The sequence below is a fragment of the Conger conger genome, chromosome 3 (genome assembly GCF_963514075.1).
Source record: "Conger conger chromosome 3, fConCon1.1, whole genome shotgun sequence".
Classification (NCBI taxonomy): domain Eukaryota; kingdom Metazoa; phylum Chordata; class Actinopteri; order Anguilliformes; family Congridae; genus Conger; species Conger conger.
This window is the reverse complement of record NC_083762.1, coordinates 70,737,740-70,755,755: the sequence shown is the minus strand read 5'-3', so window position 1 is coordinate 70,755,755 and position 18,016 is coordinate 70,737,740. Positions and strand designations below refer to the sequence as shown.

General features: G+C 41.0%; 2 protein-coding genes across 3 annotated transcripts; one reads left to right on the top strand and one right to left on the bottom strand.

The window, feature by feature from the left end:
• Window positions 1-1,716: 1,716 nt before the first annotated feature.
• Window positions 1,717-5,404, bottom strand: LOC133123751 (uncharacterized). 2 transcript variants are annotated; one of them, XM_061234260.1, is made up of 6 exons: window positions 5,285-5,404; window positions 4,783-5,046; window positions 4,064-4,411; window positions 3,634-3,741; window positions 2,158-2,207; window positions 1,717-2,031 (listed from the first exon to the last, which is right to left on the bottom strand). In XM_061234260.1, the coding sequence occupies exons 2-6, from the start codon at window positions 4,790-4,792 to the stop codon at window positions 1,906-1,908; spliced, it is 642 nt and encodes a 213-aa protein (XP_061090244.1). In that variant the 5' UTR covers window positions 4,793-5,046; window positions 5,285-5,404; the 3' UTR covers window positions 1,717-1,905. The 2 variants fall into 2 exon arrangements, with proteins under 2 accessions (XP_061090244.1, XP_061090243.1); XM_061234259.1 differs by having other exon boundaries at window positions 4,783-5,139; window positions 5,285-5,392.
• Window positions 5,405-14,442: 9,038 nt separating this feature from the next.
• On the top strand, window positions 14,443-17,008 carry LOC133123750 (uncharacterized). Its single transcript, XM_061234258.1, has 6 exons — window positions 14,443-14,521; window positions 14,643-14,996; window positions 15,290-15,643; window positions 15,955-16,074; window positions 16,627-16,670; window positions 16,794-17,008. Exons 1-6 carry the CDS (start codon window positions 14,479-14,481, stop codon window positions 16,917-16,919), a joined length of 1,041 nt encoding a protein of 346 aa, XP_061090242.1. The 5' UTR covers window positions 14,443-14,478; the 3' UTR covers window positions 16,920-17,008.
• The last annotated feature ends 1,008 nt before the right edge of the window (window positions 17,009-18,016 follow it).

Below are 18,016 nucleotides of genomic sequence, written 5' to 3'. Positions count from 1 at the left end.
AGAATCTCCACAATAGGGCCAATATATTCACCTTTGTTTATCTGACTCCATTTGAATAATAATTTAGATTAGTTGTCCACATTTAGTGGATGTCTTATTTATAATTTTGACTTGATCGCTATAGTAATCCTGTACTGAGAAGAACTCGCTGAACAATCCTCTGCTGGTACCACCGCATGTTACATTGCGCGTTATGTGCACGTCTCACGAACTGACTAGCTATCTGTAGTCATTACAGAGGTCGCAGGAATAGCTACTCTCGGGTATATCTGTTTACAGCCTAGGTACCCAAGCAGACCAACATAGCTACGGCTGTGCTTGACATGAATGAACTACCATGCGGAGGCGAGGGATTTACCAACATAGGCCTACGGGTGCTATACGCTGTGATACAGTAAGTGGAAATAATCATCCTCCCTAGACCAGTTCGAGGGGGTAAACCACGCATTCCCTGTGTAACATTAAGTGTCAGTAAGGAAAACCAAACAGATCAAGTTTTAACAATTTTATTTTACCAGGCAGGTTACATATGTAATTACACACTAGTTTCAAATAAAAAAACATTACAATGGAAACCAAATTACGGAGTCTTAAAAGTCATACCTGGTAATAAAAGCTACAAACGGGAGTCTGGCTACAGACATCCTGTACGTAGAAATTACGTGCACGGAGTGCACGGGAGGCTGATTGCATTCTCCCAGATTGCTTAGTTTGCTGTCCTTAAATCCAAAATCTGGCCTTTGATGTTAACCCTAAAAATGGGTCACCCATCTGTAATTTGGAGCCACGCCTCCCCAGGAAGCGCAGGGGGGTTGAGGCACATGGCTTTCACTGGGGCAGAGCTCCACACAGCTTCTCCTGGTTGGTTATGATGTACAGGGTTTGCTGTTGCAGAAATAAAGCCATTGCACCAGGCGCAGTGAAACAATCAGAATAATACCAAACATGAATATTATCGAAACTGACTTTGTCATGAAACATCCAATGCTGTTCACATCATTTAGTGACTGAGTAAAAGAAGGAGAGAGCAATAAAGGGGGGTTCAGGAGAAGGTCAGGGCCTAACAGGCCGTGCCCTCTGAAACCTTCCCGTGCCGTAAAGGATGTTGCCCCGTCGTAACGAGTTTTACGGCTGGAGGCCTGAGTCTTCCCCCACAGGCTCCTGCCCGAATACACCCTGCCAGTCCATTGCAGGGCACACACACCATTCACTCACACACTCACACACTCATACCTATGGGCAATTTAGACTCTCCAATCAGCCTAACCTGCATGTCTTTGGACTGTGGGAGGAAACCGGAGTACCTGGAGGAAACCCACACAGACACGGGGAGAACATGTAAACTCCACACAGAGAGGCCCCGGCCGATCGGGATTTGAACCCAGGACCTCCTTGCTGTGAGGCGGCAGTGCTACCCACTGCACCATCCATGCTGCCAGGTCGCAAACTATGATACTATTTCCAATCACAATCAAAGTCAAAGTTACCGCAACAGACTAATGAGGACTTGTTTTCCAGTCCTAATGTTTCACTCTCCCATTTCTGTTGAACATTACTGCCATATGTCAGGCACGTTTCCCCAGAATGACTCAGCTACAGTACATAAGTGATTTTACATATGTATACAGTTCCAGTTTATACAGCTCTATGAATTTGCTGAAGTCATTTGGGTTTACAGCCTTAAAAAAATACTGCGAAGCCAGTCGGTCACACCACTGTTTTGAAGTTTTACTTTATTTGAACAACAGCAGAATTTAAGAAGAAGCACAGCACTAAGAAAAGGCAAATACCATCGGTCAGTGTCATTTACAGCCACATATAATGTTCACAATGCTAGTGAGGAATTGTTACATCGTGATACATTATGATCATTCCTGTGATGAAGATGAATTATTATGGAAAGCTTCACTTGTGGTGTGTAAATCTCATATCAGAGTAAACCGTTTCTCCCTGCACTTCCCTCTTATTCCTCCTCACTTTGGGTTTCTTGGTGAAAGACAAAGCTGCGTAATTCATTGTTTCATCTCGACACTGAAAGGAAAAGCATCACACAGCACATATGAATACTCCTCATTCCGATTATCATTTTACCAGGATATTCACCACAGGAATTGTCTTCATTTTCTTTTTCATTAAATCACAATATAATACTTGTACCTGTGCACTTGAAGAGTCTTCTCTGAACATTTGGATGTTTGATGCAGCCCCTGTTTGAGTAAGATAAAAATGGAGGTTGTCTGAAAATAATTATTCAATGCATGCATTGCATTATGTACAAGACTTCTTCTTCCAATTATTATTATTGGATTTCAGATTTTTCCCTTTTTGCTAGCCAATTGTACCCCATCTAATACAATTAGAGTTAGTGTTAGATACACTGCTCACACCCCGTCCCTCGGCGGCCAGAAGGAGACATGCCTTCTTCAAGCCATCTCGTCTCATGCTCGAGACCATGACTCCGAGGCGCCCGAGGTGCTTCTTGTGCGGGGATCAGCTAACCCTGCCAAGTCCCTCCCTCTGGAGCAGCAAGCTGCTCCACGAGACCTGGCCAAACTTGGCTTTTGGCAGGACTGGGGATCGAACCCTGGTCCTCGGTGTGCAACTGCAACGAACTGCAACCGCAAGTCCGCTGCATCTTAGACCGTTGCACCAACGCGGCTCCCCTTAAATTATTTTTTTTATTCACAAGAGTAGTAGCAGTAGTGTTAGTAGTGTTTTACATATAGTCAATCATATACACCACAGTAGGATGGTAAGTTACTCCTCCAATGAGAAGTATGTCTGTTACATAACCTTGATGGAATAGGAAAAGGCTTCACTTAATATTTTTTAAAGATTTATTATTGCTTATGAATACTTAAAACATTTTGGAAATGAGGAGGCCAATTCTACATACTGTGCACTGATTTTTTATTTTACTGGCTTTTGCTGAAGAGCAATTTTATTTTCATAATCAAGTGATTGTCACTCAACGTTGTCTGCTGAATGTAGTGTAAATAATTTAATTAGTTCTAGCTGGACACCACACACAAATATATGATATTGGGACTAATATCAGAAGCAAAATGCTATAAATTCGACTGAGATTTGACTTGCTTTTACATGTGATATGTGTATAATTCAGGTATGTGTGAACATATTTAAAAGCAGTATGAAACAGCCATCTGCAGCAATGGAGTAACTTTAAATGGATTTGCTTCAACCGTGCGGTACACCACCTGATTTCACTAATTAGCTTATTATCTGAACCAAGCATGGAAAATAATTAGTAAAATGAAGTGGTGTAGTGCAAGGTAGGAGCAAATACCTGCAGACACTGATGCCCACAGGACCTGGAGTTGAGTATCGCTGGTTTTACAGAACTGTGCAGGGACAGCATATGACTATTTCTGCATACAGTATTCATGAAACAGCCGTACATTCAGATCTCAAATTTCAAATCCTAACTACTTTACACTAACATTTAACATGATCTAACTTTTTTCATTATTTATCTGTAATGGCACCCTTTAAGATGCCGAATTTTATGACCTCGTATGTTTCATATTAGTCTGATTTAATAAGAATTGAATTGTAAATTGTAAAAGCAAGAAACAAATAAGACATAAACCACTTGATCACTTGGTCTCTTACCTCTGGAATTCTCACTGCTTTTGCTCCTGTTGAGAGCGAGGACAACATTCAGGATCACACTCAACGCCAAAGCTCCCGCCAAGCAATAAAGAGGAAGATGTGTATTTTCTGAAATGTAAAAAACAAATTTAGCATATTTATAGTCATAGTTTAGCACTATTCTTGAGTAATACTAATAAGAGTACAGTGAGACACTAACTTTAATATGCTTTCCAAATAACTGATCTACATGAGAATAGCAAGGAGGGATATAAAAACAAAATAAATGAGTCAATGTTACAGAATGATTGTCTAACGTCAGATGAAATCCATATGTTTTATTGGATGTAATTAAAGCTTCAGCCCTAGCCCTGACAAAATAAATGCATGTATTTTCATAACTGAATACACCAAGATGATGCTACCACCATGTGATCACATTTTTGCTTACCCTCAACATGCAGTTTGGTCCCGTTCCCAAACAGGATCTCCCCACAGGTGGCCACAGCACAGTAGTAAGTCCCAGCATCAGAGCGGCTGAGGTTCCTCTTGGGGAAGTTGTAGACACAGCTCTGTGTGGGAGACACAGTCCCAGAGCTCCTCTGGCACTCATTACTCCTGTGTCCGTGGGTGTGAATGATTCCTGGAGGGGACTCTCCTGAGGCCTGTCTGAACCAGTACACACTGTGTTCTCCTGCACAGGTCTCAGTGTGTACTGTACACTGCAGAGTCACAGAGTCTCCTGGCTTCACTGACTCAGACTCGGGCTGCTGGAATACTACTGTCCTGCTCTGGGACTCTGAAAGTTCAGTTTCATCATTAAAAATATAAATACATTCATGCTTGGATTTAATATTTTTTCCCCATTGCTGTGATTCACAAGTAAATTTGGGTATTTATTCTATAATTTCTACAATTTCTAATCCAGTTTTGGTCATTTCTGAATGTTCCAAACTGAACTGGTGACAAATGTACGTGTGTAATATCAAGTAGCAGTATTTGTCCAAGTCTTAATACATCTCAATAGTATGACACTTCATCAAAACTTGAACACACAAAACAAGTTGAATCATCACACTCTTAAAGAGAGATCTGCTTTCTTCAAATAATTTAAGTTCACCTTTCACAAAGCTTAAAAAAAAGTTTAAAACATGAAATGTTCATATTTACCCATCACCATTAAAGTAGTTCCATCTCCAAAACTGAACCCACTGAAGGTTGTAGTCGTTATACAGAAGTATGTTGCTGAATCAGATGGCTCTACTTGTGAGATAGTCAGGTTAAAGTTTCCCTTCGTTCCATTAGGTCTGAGACGTGTGCTGTTTTTAAACTCATTTGGAAATGTAACATCTGATCCAAATCTTGACACAGTTGCTACACGCTGAGGCTTCTGTCCAAGAGGTTGCTTTAACCAGCTGATGAATGTCACATCTTCTGTAGGATGGAAACATACGAGAGTCACAGTACCTCCAAGCTCAGCTGTCACCAGCGTGTTAGACTGAACTACACTCTTCCCAAGCAGACCACCTGGAATACAACAGAAAGCAGTTGTTCAACTCGCTGAACTGGCGAAAAAACAATGGAAAACCCCCATTAATCTACCTATGAATACCCTATACAGTTCCTGTGTAAAATTATTTTGGCTAATGAATTAATAAAATTATACACATACACACTTTGCTGAAAAACACAAGAATAGCGTAGAGTGGTGCCATCGCAGTATCTGTACTTGCTTCTTGAGACTCTCCTCTCCTCGAGACCCTTCTTGCTCCCTGCACTGTACAACCCAAACTGTACAAAGAAGGAGGACTTGAGCTGAAAACGTCTATTGATTCTCTGAACAGTAGGAAGTCAGAAGTCAGGGGCAGATTTGATTGGCTCTTCAGAGAGGTACTACTGTTTAGTAGGGGAGACGTATCATGTTCCCTGTTAGATAGGGTAGTGTGTGCTGGTGTGTGCACTGTAGTACCTGAAGCAGATCCACTCAGCACCAAACTTTATTTACTTACATATACATAAAAATATTTAACTAAATATGTCAGTTGTCCTGACTGAGATGTGTTTAAGATGTTCGTAACTTTTTAATTCTACAGTAACGCTGATGTAACAATCGCTACTGGTGATGAAAGCAATGGAGTCAGAGAACACATTCCAAAAAAAAAGGGTTGGATCTTCTTAAACATGAAAACTTTGTTACATCAGACATCGTCTATATCTATCTTTCTGAAATGGAAAACCTTGGAAAACCACATGAGTTAAAATAAACTTCAGTCATCAGATTCAGCATATTAAGGTCTCACTAACTAATATTTCTTTTGACTAAACAAGACAAGTGCTCTCTATACTTCTAATGCCTTTTACATGGGCCATGTTTTACAACTGCAATGCTCAATTTCTTCCATACAACGCAGTGATAATGTATAATGTGTTTGCCACTGTCTGAACTCAAGATTGCAGTGGAGCTGTGACTTCACAGTATGTACATTCCACTGCCCTGTCCAATGTTCTGAACTGACCAGCATCACTGCTCCACTATATCTTTGGGTCATTTATGAAGTAAAGACCACTGATTTTTTATTGTCTCCAGATGACAGAGCTTCTAATACCTGTGAAAATGCTTGTGAATGATGGAAAATAAAACATTGAATTGGATTAGAAAGAAGTAGAAAAGTATTTAGCAATAAATGGATCGTTTGTAATATAATAATTCAAAGAATTCGGCCAAGTGCCAGAAGATATTAAAACACTTCTGGTACCCTGGTGTTTAATTAATGTATAAGCCTGCCAAACAAATAGTCAAATATTTCTTATATGATATGACTGCATATGGCTATGTAATGTCAATATGTAACCAGAAGATGGAAGTAATGTCTAGTGAATGTCTATGAAAGTTTGAACATCTAGTGCAAGGACATTTTTCCCCTGGCCATAATATCATTGTCAATCTGGTTTAAGGCAGCAGGTTTTCTGAAAGAATTTTAGCAGGTGCTAATAAACATATGGGAGTTTTTTTTAGGAATGGGTGTACACCTGTCCCATTCCACAGCAGGGGAATTCAGGCCTACGGACAGTGCAGACAGGACCAGGAGAGACCTCAGCACCCTGCTCCCCACTCAAGCCTGGACAGCTCCATGAGGACCAAGCAGGAAGCATAACATCTGTAGTGGTAGCTAGACAAGCACCTGAAGCCCATCTGTACCCCTTTCATACACAAAACCCCAGGGGTTGACACAGGGTATTGAACACGGGTTAAACCCACATTTGATGCCTTCGCAATGTTATGGTTGTGGGTAAGTGCCGGGTCCTTGCCATTCACACAAGACCCAGATCCGCAAGTTCACTTTTGTACACATCGCTGCTGATGGTTGTCACATTTCAATGTCATTAAAAGCAAATGTATTCAGCTTGCTTGAGATCCATGTCATCCTGCTAATACAGCTAGTTTGGTAGCCAGCTGGTTAGCAAATATGATGTTGTATGCCATTACGCTGGCTAAACTCAGTATGTTAACTCGTGAATCAATGAGGTCCAAATTTAGCAATTTGTTGCAAATGTTTTTCTCTCCCAAAATATTTAAGTAGCGTATGACTCATTATTTAATATTAACGGTTACATACAGTAGGGTTCGAGGTGTAGTTTCTAATGTGAGATGCAATATTTATGATTGCAGTTTGTAAGTAAAAACTGTGTATTATTACATAACACATATAATCAAAATGTGAATAGTGCCGAGGGACATGTGACCTCCTACTGTTCAGAGAATCAGAGGAATATTTTCAGCTCAAGTCCTCCTTCTCTGTACAGTTTGGGTTTTACAGTGCAGGGTGCAGGAAGGGTCTTGAGGAGAGGAGAGTCTCAAGAAGCAAGTACAGATACTACGATGGCACCTTGTGACGTGTGTAAGTGCATAATTGTCATGTGTGGCCCTGTTGGACTGACCATCTGGTTTTTTTACTTTGCCTGCTTTGATTGCGCTCTGTCTGCCCCTTGATCTGCCTTATTAAACCTGCCATTGTCTCATAACCCCTGTGTCTGCTATTGGTTCCTCTGTCCCCTGACCGTGACAATCATAGTTTGCACCTTGAACAAGAGAAAAAGCTGTGAGAACTGCAAGGGTAAGAGGCCTAGTGTTAATATGTGATGTTTTTTCCACAGCTTATTTAACTGTTAATAAACAATTTATTAGATCCATATTGTCTGGTATCATATATTTATCTTCAGAACATTGCACACTAGTACTCCTTGAACTTGCATTTAAACAGAAAATCTGGTCAATTTGTGTTGTTCTAAAACTGAGCTGTAGAAGCAGTCTTTATGAATTTATGATTACTATATAAATGGACATATGAAGAACATGCAAACCTCAAACTCAAAATCTGTTTCCTAGTCCACAGGGATATTTTCTCCACATGAAGAAGGCCTGTAGAGATATGTCTGCACATCCATACCAGGGGTGGATCTGCGATACCTACTGATATGCCACTGCTCAGCCAGGGAAAAGATGACTGACAATGTGAATTTTGGTTTCTGAAGGCTAGGCCTCTTGATAGCAGAGCCATCCATGTACCTTCAATAACCAGGCTCTTCCTGTATGCACAGCGACAGCCATCTTGTGTTCTCAGTTATTGTGGCTGCGTTGTATGGTTTAGAAGAACTGGGTGCATTTTCTGACAGAATGACTCAGTGGCAGATTCCTTCCTGTGTACTGTGACGGAGCAAAGACTCTCACATGTTCATGCACTTCCTGCTCAGAGGCCTGTCAGATGTTCACAGGGGCCTATAGTCTAGAGACCAAGGAGAGTCATACCCTCAGCCAGACTGGACTTTGTGCTGTAAAATATTTAGTTTAGCTGAACAGGGTTATTGGGCCCTTCCCTTTGACTTATCTGTGCAAAATGACTGGTATATTCTCCCACACCCCATTGAATCAAGGAGATCACACAGAAGTTGGCCAACCCTGGAATTGCATGTGATTATAAGCTAAAATAAATTTCCACAAACTTTTGAATGCACTCTTAATTTAATTTTAGCATGCTGATATTTCATGCATTGAAGAATAACAGGAATGACATCTTCATAAATGTCACCCAGTCAACTCATTATAGTAAGCAAGCGCACTTCCTCAGTTAAATTAAACCAACTGGTCTTTCCAAATGTGATTCCAAATGTGGGGCACACTTTTTGTAAGCAAAATCTGACCTAGCTACCTTATAGAGGCTGAAAAGCTAACATGTATTGATAATGTTTGTGGCACAAAAACCAATTCAAATGTGTTAGTTCCCACAGTTTAATAAAAAGGTAATATTTTTCATGAATACAGCCTCACTCACCTTCCAGTCAGCTGGCAATTCTCTATGTGTGACTAATCTGCTCCCACCTCAGAGTACAATACAAGCACGAATTCATGCTAAATAAATAATGATAATTAATATATCCGGAGCGGAGGTATTTTCCATGAAACCCTAGTGCTGTTTCCCCCTTCTCATGGCCTCAATGCACATGTTATTTTCCTGCAGAAACATGCACATTTTGGGGCTTTGAGAATGCTCTGGGGAAAAATCTGACTTTTTGAAAGTCAGTCGAGTGGTGGTAGATGCATGTATTCAATATCACATGGACAGATACCTTTGGCTGACATGTTGCCAGTGCTGAGATGTTTGCGCTGCTATTTGTTGTTGAAAGATTTTGTATACGGCTCTTTTCTTTACTGGTGAAATGTGTTTGTCCGTTTCAGATGGTTTTGTTGTGGTAACAGGGGAGGTTCACTTATTTTCCACTCACAGCATCTCACAGAGCAGAGCTACACAGGAAGACTGACCTGCCGCACAGAGCTGTATCACCCCTCCCTCTCGCAGAACTGAAACCACACTGATGCTCTGATCAAATTCACGCCTCAGACCACCTTTCCATTACAACAGACCAGAAAAGAGAGGCTTAGATAGCAATGCACATGCATTTCAACATAAATTCCGAAGATAAATTGTTTTTCAGCTTGTGTGCAAATCTTTCTGTGATTTTTATCATATTACTCACATTGTTGAATGCAATGATGAAGGATTTTCATCAAGGAAATTGAAACACACAGCATCTTGATTTTATTCCTCTCTTTCTCAGCCTGATGATGCATTCCAAGGCCAGGCAGTCTTCATAATGAATGTATGTGCTGAGTAAAGTGTTGAGCAGAATGGATTCATATGAAACGATCCTCGACCGTGTGTGTGTGTGTGTGCGTGTGTGTGTGTGTGTGTGTGTGTGTGTGTGTGTGTGTGTGTGTTCAAAGTAAACACCACCAATGAGCAAAGAGCAGCATCCTTATCAGTAAAATTCCTTACTAGGTACTGGGTTGCAGGAGGCAGGGCATTGTCAGTATTAATTATAGACTGGTAAAGTGTTGATTTCCTGTTTATACCTTTGAGAGCACACTAGCGAGCACACGCTACGCCTGTGGGTTGCTATGACTCAACGGTCATTGGCTAAAACAAAACCTATTTACTCTGCCTTCGTGGTTACCACAGCACGCAACCCTTTGATGCATGAGCTGGTACCTCCACCCGCCTTTCTCTCTCTCACACACCTCTCATTCGCTCTCTTTCTCCATCTTTCTCTCTCTCTCTGTCTCTCTCTTTCTTGTGCTTGTCTCCTGCGGTACTTCAGAGAGGTCAAATCTATGTTTGCTCTTTTGAGAATCAGTGAATACATGCAATTTCTTTTGAAGAATACATATCTCAGCATATCATATCAGAAGCCTGTCACATTGGAGTTGGAAAGCCTTCCAATTATTCTGTGCTTGCAGCCATTGTGTTGTTGCTCACAAAGCTGAGAACACCATTTGACATGATTCTACAATAGGCTGTTTAATAATTTTACTAATACAAACATTTTAATCATCATAATAATCATAACAATAACAATACATTGTATTCATATTGGGCTCTTCCAGAGCCAAAGGTCACTACTACAAATAAAACTGCAAGACCAGTACATACAGGCAATCAGACACAAAGGAAGCTGAAACGGAGGGGCCAGCACACAAACAAGGCAAAAGTGGAGTTTTGAAAGTGGCCATAGTCTCTGTTTCCCTGATGTGCATTGGGAGGGCGGTCCACAGGCTGGGAGGAGCCTCAGAGAAAGCTCTGTTTCTGAGTTTGAGTGGGGACTTCCAGCGCCTGTGAATGAGGGTGCAAGGGGGGAGTGCACCCAGCTAGCAGGTCAGTTGGGAGGGACCAGGTTGTGTATGAAATATGAAAGCAACAGAATTTGGAAGTTTACTGTATTTGTGGCATGTTGGGGAGCCACTCTTCTTTAAAATAATTTTATGTGGATTGACCTTGAGGGGCAGTTCTGGCCACCTTATCACAAGATTAACAGCTGAAGAACATTTACATTTTACATTTACATTTTAGCCATTTGGCAGACGCTTTTAATCCAAAGTGATTTACCGGTGCATAGGTTAAAGCTAGTAACTAGTAAAATACACATGAAGTGCTGATCTAAACAAATAGTTTAATTTATTGCAATTTATTATCATTATTTTTTGGGTTAGACAAGAGGGATATCAGAAAAGGGGGGGGGGGGGGAATCAGGAGGGAGGACTAAGGTACAGTTTGAAAATGTGTGTTTTTAATCTGCGTCGAAATAGGGGGAGGGATTCTACTGTCCTGAATGGAAAACAGGTGTGAACGTGCAGCTGGACCGCCAGGTGCTCGTAGTGAGGGAACCATAAGGCGACCAGAGCTGGCAGACTGGAGTGGTCTCACTGGGGAGTAGGGAGTGATTAAGGATTGGATGTAAGGTGGGGCAGTCCCCTTAGCAGCCTGAAATGCCAACACTACGGCCTTGAAGCGGATGCGTGCGGCAATAGGAAGCCAGTGGAGGCCAATGAGAAGTGGAATGACGTGAGCCGACCTGGGCTGACTGGTGATCAGCAGGGCTGTAGCATTCTGGACCAGCTGGAGGGGCTTGATGGCACAAGCTGAGAGACCGGCTACGAGGGAGTTGCCGTAATCCAGGCGGGAAATGAGGAGCGCCTGGACTAGGAGCTGGGTGGCTTTCTCCGTCATGAGATGACGGATCCGGCGTATATTGCAGAGGAAGAACCTGCAGGTTCTGGCAGTGGATGATACATGTGGAGCCAGGGTGTGGCGGTTATCAACAGTCAACCCAAGATTCTTGGCCGTATGGGAGGAGGATACTACAAAGTCCTCAACAATCAGTGATAGGTTGATTGTCGGAGAGGATGCAGGGATGTAGAAAAGCTCAGTCTGGGCAAGGTTAAGTTTCAGGTGGTGGGAAGTCAGCCACTCAGTGATGGGTGTATAGAGAGAAGAGGAGAGGACCAAGAACTGAGCCCTGCAGGACTTCAGTTTGTAGGGGGTAAGGGTCAGAGACTGAGCCTTTCCAAGTCACCTGGTAGGAACGACCAGAGAGGAAGAAGGAAAACCATGTCAGTGCAGATCCTGTGACACCATCCCAGTCAGCGATGAGAGCAGAATCTCATGGTTGACTGTATCGAAGGTGGCCGACAGGTTGAGTAAGATGAAGACAGAGGAGAGGAGATTTAACTTTGGCAGAGTGGAGTGCCTCAGTGACCATGAGCAGGGCGGTCTCAGTGGAGTGGCCACTCTTGAAGCCGGACTGGTTGGGATCGTGGAGATTGTTCTGGAGAAGATAAGTGGACAGTTGGGAGCAGACCACCCATTCCAGAGTTTTAGCGAGAAAGGGTAGAAGAGAGACAGGCTGTTAGTTGTTCAGAGCAGAGGGGTCAAGAGTTGGTTTTTTGAGCAGGGGAGTGACTCTGGCCCTCTTCAGGGAAGAGGGCATAGTGCCGGAAGAGAGGGAGGTATTGATTAGAGAGGAGAGAAAAGGGAGAATGTCATTAGAGATAGATAGATAGAAGGGGAGCGGGGATGGGGTCGAGAGGACAGGTGGTTGGGCGGTGGTAAATCAAATACACTCAACCTTTTATCAATCTAGGACTTGGAGCTCAACCAAAGAAAGTGAGTCGGGCTGGTGCAGTCCGTGGTCTGTCCGTGTTTCTGTCCGTGGTTATGCAGCTCCTCCAGGATGCTGGGAGACCTGGGCGCTGAAGGGACAGCAAACCACAACCAGCTGAAAACATTTTAAAACAGTGCTGATTGAAGTAATACTGGAAGATTTAAGTCACCAGAGGTTTGAAAAAGTGTGATGATAGTTCTTGTGTGTCATTTTTGTTAGACAGTCTTTGTGGCAATGGTTTTATATTATGGTTTTATACATTTTCTTTTATTTTCATAGTAAGTCCCATTGAGATTCAATTTCTCTTCCAAGTGAGACGGAACCAGCATGTGATCATGCTCATTGAATTGGTCCTTTGAGACAAGACCAGTTGAGAGGAGGGCCATTGTGATGTCATCAAACGACAGAACTTCAGGCCTCGATTGCTGCATTATGGGTAAAGTTGTTTCTGAAGTTATTACTGGTTCATTGCTTATAAGATCTTCATTAAATGTTTCAGTTTTGAATGATGAATTATATATTTACAAATGAATAAACTCCTTTTTTAAAGACAATGTACTCTGCTTTCAGTGCAGTGTAAAATTACAGCCTGAGCAATGGTGTGTTTATAATATGAGGGAGACCTTCCAGAATTCATAGGCAGTGTTTGGAAAAAGTCTAAATGTAGTTCTGATAAGGCTCAAGATTACAATGGAACTGTGACAGTATGTAGATTCCACAGCGCTGTCCAATGTTCTGAATTTAATAGCATCAAAACTGTACTATATCTTAGGGTAATTTAAGAAGAAATACCAAAAATGCCTACTGTATGACTGGTGGAAAATAAAAAATCATTTTTTCAATCTGTATGACATGATGTTAAGTTATCCAATTGTTTATCTCCAGAACAGTACCATAACATATTAAAATAATTCTGGTACACTGGTATTAATTAATCATATGCCTGCCTAACTAGTTGTCAAATATGACCTACAATACAGTATATGATTGTACTGTATGTGGCTATATAATACCAATATTTAAGTAGGAGATGGAAGTAATGTTTTACATACCTTTTACTTTCTTTTTTACTCACAACTGCCTCTTGTCTTATCTGTTTCAAGGCTCTGTAGTCCTGAACTCTACCACGCACCCACACACATATACCCATAGACTCCTGTGGATTCACACACAGGCAAACAGAGGCACGCACACACACGCACACTGTCCTATTCTGTCTGCTGGACTCTCCTGTTTGTTTGTTTGTTTGTTTGTTTGTTTGTTGCACAAGGCTGGTAGGTCGTCAGTTTATTATTATCCTAACCCGCTTATCCGGAACAGGGTTGCAGGGGGGCTGGAGCCGATCCCAGCATACATTGGGCGAAAGGCAGGAATACACCCTGGACGGGTCGCCAGTCCATCACCGGGCACAAACAACATTCACTCACACACTCATACCTACGGGCAATTTAGACTCTCCAATCAGCCTAACCTGCATGTCTTTGGACTATGGAAGGAAACCGGAGTACCTGGAGGAACCCCACGCAAACACGGGGAGAACATGTAAACTGAGGTGATATTTCCAAATTCTGTTTATTATCTATGTGAACTATATGGAATTTAATAGTGATTGTAATATGTACATTACATACTGGACATTACATAACAACTGTAATAAAAATGCGAATAATGACAAGGGTTTTCTTTTCTTGCACTGAGAGTGTTGATTTTCCGTACCTTGTAAACCAATAATTTGCCTCTTGCAAACATCCAATCAAATCTGCCCCTGACATGTGACCTCCTACAGTTATCGCTGCAAGTCCTCCTTCTCTGTACAGTTTGAGTTTTACAGTGCAGGGTACAAGCAGGGTCTCGAGGAGAGGAAATATTGTGATGGAACTACTGTATGCTATTCTTGTCTTTTTCAGCGAAGTGTGTAAGTCAAAAATTGTTATTATATTACCAGCCAAAATAACTTCATACAAGGACTGTATAGAAGTATTTATACTTAGATTAACTTTTGAACTATTGAACAATTGCTTTCTTCTTTAATTCAGGTGGTCTGCTTGGGAAGAGTGTAGTTCAGCCTAACACGCTGGTGACAGCTGAGCTTGGAGGTAATGTGACTCTCGTATGTTTCCATCCTACAAAAGATGTGACATTCATCAGCTGGTTAAAGCAACCTCTTGGACAGAAGCCTCAGCTTGTAGCAACAAAGACAAGATATGAATCAGATGCTAGATTTCCGAATGAGTCTAAAAACAACACACGTCTCAGTGCTAAAACAACAAAAGGAAACTTTAACCTGACTATCTCAAAAGTAGAGCCGTCTGATTCAGCAACATATTACTGTACAACTTTATCCTTCAGTGGGATAAGTTTTGAAGACGGAACTACTTTAATAGTGATGGGTAAATATGAAACTTACTTCATGCTTAAATATGCATAATTATTTTTCTAAAGTCACAGATATATCTCTTTATCTTTTTTCATTGTATTAATGGACAAATAAAGCTAATGGATATTAGACGCTTATGGCTGTCACCAGTGCAGTTTGGGAAGTTCAGCAATGATCAAAACAAGATTTCCAATGTGTTTGTACACAGAATTTCACACCAGTGAATCACAGTAATGGAAAAATGTTTGAATCTAAGCATGAATGTACTCAAATTTTTAATGATGAATCTGAATTCTTCACTTTCAGAGTCCCAGAGCAGGACAGTAGTTCTCCAGCAGCCCGAGTCTGAGTCAGTGCAGTCAGGAGACTCTGTGCCTGACTCTGTGCAGTGTACAGTGCACACTGAGACCTGTGCAGGAGAACACAGTGTGTACTGGTTCAGACCAGGCTCAGGAGAGTCCCCTCCAGGAATCATTCACACCCATGGACACAGGAGTGATGAGTGCCAGAGGAGCTCTGGGACTGTGTCTCCCACACAGAGCTGTGTCTACAACTTCCCCAAGAGGAACCTCAGCCTCTCTGATGCTGGGACTTACTACTGTGCTGTGGCCACCTGTGGGGAGATCCTGTTTGGGAACGGGACCAAGCTGCATGTTGAGGGTAAGCAAAAATGTGATCACATGGTGGTAGCATCATCTTGGTGTATTCAGTTATTAAAATACATATATTAATTTTGTCAGGGTTAGGGCTGAAGGTTTAATTACATCCAATAAAACATATCGATTTCATCTGACATTAGACGATCATTCTGTAACATTTACTCATTCAGTTTTAGTTTGTAAGATGTCAAATTTTTTATATCCGTCCTTGCGATTCTCATGTAGATCAGTTATTTAGAATGGTTATTATGGTCAGTGTCTCACTGTATTATGCTCATATTAATATTACTGATGGTGCTCTGGTAAATTTAGCTAAAATTCCAGAAAACCAACAACTTCCTCTTTATTGCTTGGCGGGAACTTTGGCGTTGAGTGTGATCCTGAATGTTGTCCTCGCTGTGAACAGGAGCAGAAGCAGTGAGAATTCCAGAGGTAAGAGACCAAGTGATCAATGTGTGGTTCATGAGGTGGGTATTTTCTTACAACTAAGATATCACATGTAAAAACAAATCAATTCTCAATTGAATTTATTGAACTTTTAGCTTCTGATATTAGCCCCAATATCATACTTTGGTTCTATTGTTAATGTATTTGTTTTTGCCATCAAACTGGCACTGAATAAATTTTATATACTACATATGGCAGACAGCTGTGATGTGACAGTCCCTCGATTATGAAAATAAAATAGCTGTTGAGCAAAAGCCATGAAAGGCAATAAAAGTATAGAATTAGCAGAATTGTCTGGCCTTCATACAGATTTAAATATTTTTAAGTGATATGTTATCTCCAGTGAAGCCTGCACAAATTCCCTGGTGATTATGTAACAAATGTTCTTCTCAGAAGTACTTCTCATTGGAGTTGTAACTCACTGTCCTACTGCAGTGTACATAATCGGCCATACAAATGAAATCACAGCATGAATTGAACAATTATTTTCACACAACCACCAGTGGTTGATACAGCCATTTTCATTTTCTCAAACAGTATCAAACCGCCAAACGTTCAGAGAAGACTCGTCAAGTGCACAGGTACAAGTATTATATTGCGATTTATAAAAGAAAACAAAGATAATTTCTTTGGTGAATATCCTGGTAAAATGATAATCGGAATGAGGAGTATTCATATGTGCTGTGTGATGCTTTTCCTTTCAGTGTCATGATGAAACAATGAATTACGCTGCTTTGTCTTTCACCAAGAAACCCAAAGTGAAGAGGAATAAGAGGGAAGTGGAGGGAGAAACGGTTTACTCTGATATGAGATTTACACACCACAAGTGAAGCTTTCCATAATAAATCTTCATCACAAGAATGATCATAATGTATCAAACATTTCCTCACTAGCATTGGGAACATTATATGTGGCTGTAAATGACAGTGACCTGTAAGATTAGCCTTTTCTTAGTACTGTGCTTCTTCTTAAATTATGCTGTTGTTTAAATAAAGTAAAACTTCAAAACGTATGCACTGGTGTGACCAACTGACTTCAATCTTTAACCCTTGTGTAGTCTGTATTCTGTATACTCAAAAATGACCGGCCTTCACTAAACCCCTAAATTAACCCCAGCTTAATTCCATTTTAAATCCTTAATTTATTTTCCATGAAGAAACAACCTGTCACTCATCAGAAACTTTGTCATCAAATTTCAAGTTGAAAAAAGATCATAGGGCGTTTTCCCGGCTGTTAAACATAGTGGCGGGTATTTTTTTAGCCTTAAGACAACGTGGGTTAAGGCTGTTAACCCAAATGACTTCAGCAAATGTATGGAGCTGTATAAATTGTTACTGTGTACATATGTAAAATTATGTAGTCATTCTGGGTAAAAGTGCCTGCCATATGGGAGTAATGGGATGTCCAACAGAGATGGGAGAGTGAAACTGTGAGACCGTGAAACAAGTCCTCATAAGTCTATTGCTTAACTTTGACTATGAGTGTGATTGTAAATAGTATCATAGTTTGCACCCTGAACAAGATAAAAGGCTGTGAGAACTGCAAGGGTAAGAGGCCTAGTATTAATATGTGTTGTTTTTTCCACAGCTTATTTAACTGTTAATAAACAATTTATTAGGTGCATATTGTCTGGTATCATATATTTATCTTCATAACATTGCACACTAGTACTCCTTGCACTTGCATTTACACTGAAAATCAGGTAAATTTTTGTTTTCCAAAAGCTGTAGAAGCAGTCTTTATAAATGATTACTATATAAATGGACATACGAAAAACATGCAAACCTCAAACTCAAAATCTGTTTCCTGGTCCAAAGGGATATTTTCTCCACATGAAGAAGGCCTGTAGAGATATGTCTGCACATCCATACCAGGGGTGGATCTGCAATACCTACTGATATGCCACTGCTCAGCCAGGGAAAAGATG

Bases quoted from the DNA above. Each gene is read 5' to 3' on its own strand.
- LOC133123751 (XM_061234259.1), bottom strand. From the start codon at position 5,327: ATGGCACCACTCTACGCTATTCTTGTGTTTTTCAGCAAAGTGT. The intron at 5,140-5,284 runs GTATGTGTATAA...GTTGTATTCCAG, and splicing joins TGTGTTTTTCAGCAAAGTGT to GTGGTCTGCTTGGGAAGAGT. The intron at 3,742-4,063 runs GTAAGCAAAAAT...TTTACATTTCAG, and splicing joins GACCAAACTGCATGTTGAGG to AAAATACACATCTTCCTCTT.
- LOC133123750 (XM_061234258.1), top strand. From the start codon at position 14,479: ATGGAACTACTGTATGCTATTCTTGTCTTTTTCAGCGAAGTGT. The intron at 14,997-15,289 runs GTAAATATGAAA...CTTCACTTTCAG, and splicing joins AACTACTTTAATAGTGATGG to AGTCCCAGAGCAGGACAGTA. The intron at 16,075-16,626 runs GTAAGAGACCAA...TTTCTCAAACAG, and splicing joins AAGCAGTGAGAATTCCAGAG to TATCAAACCGCCAAACGTTC.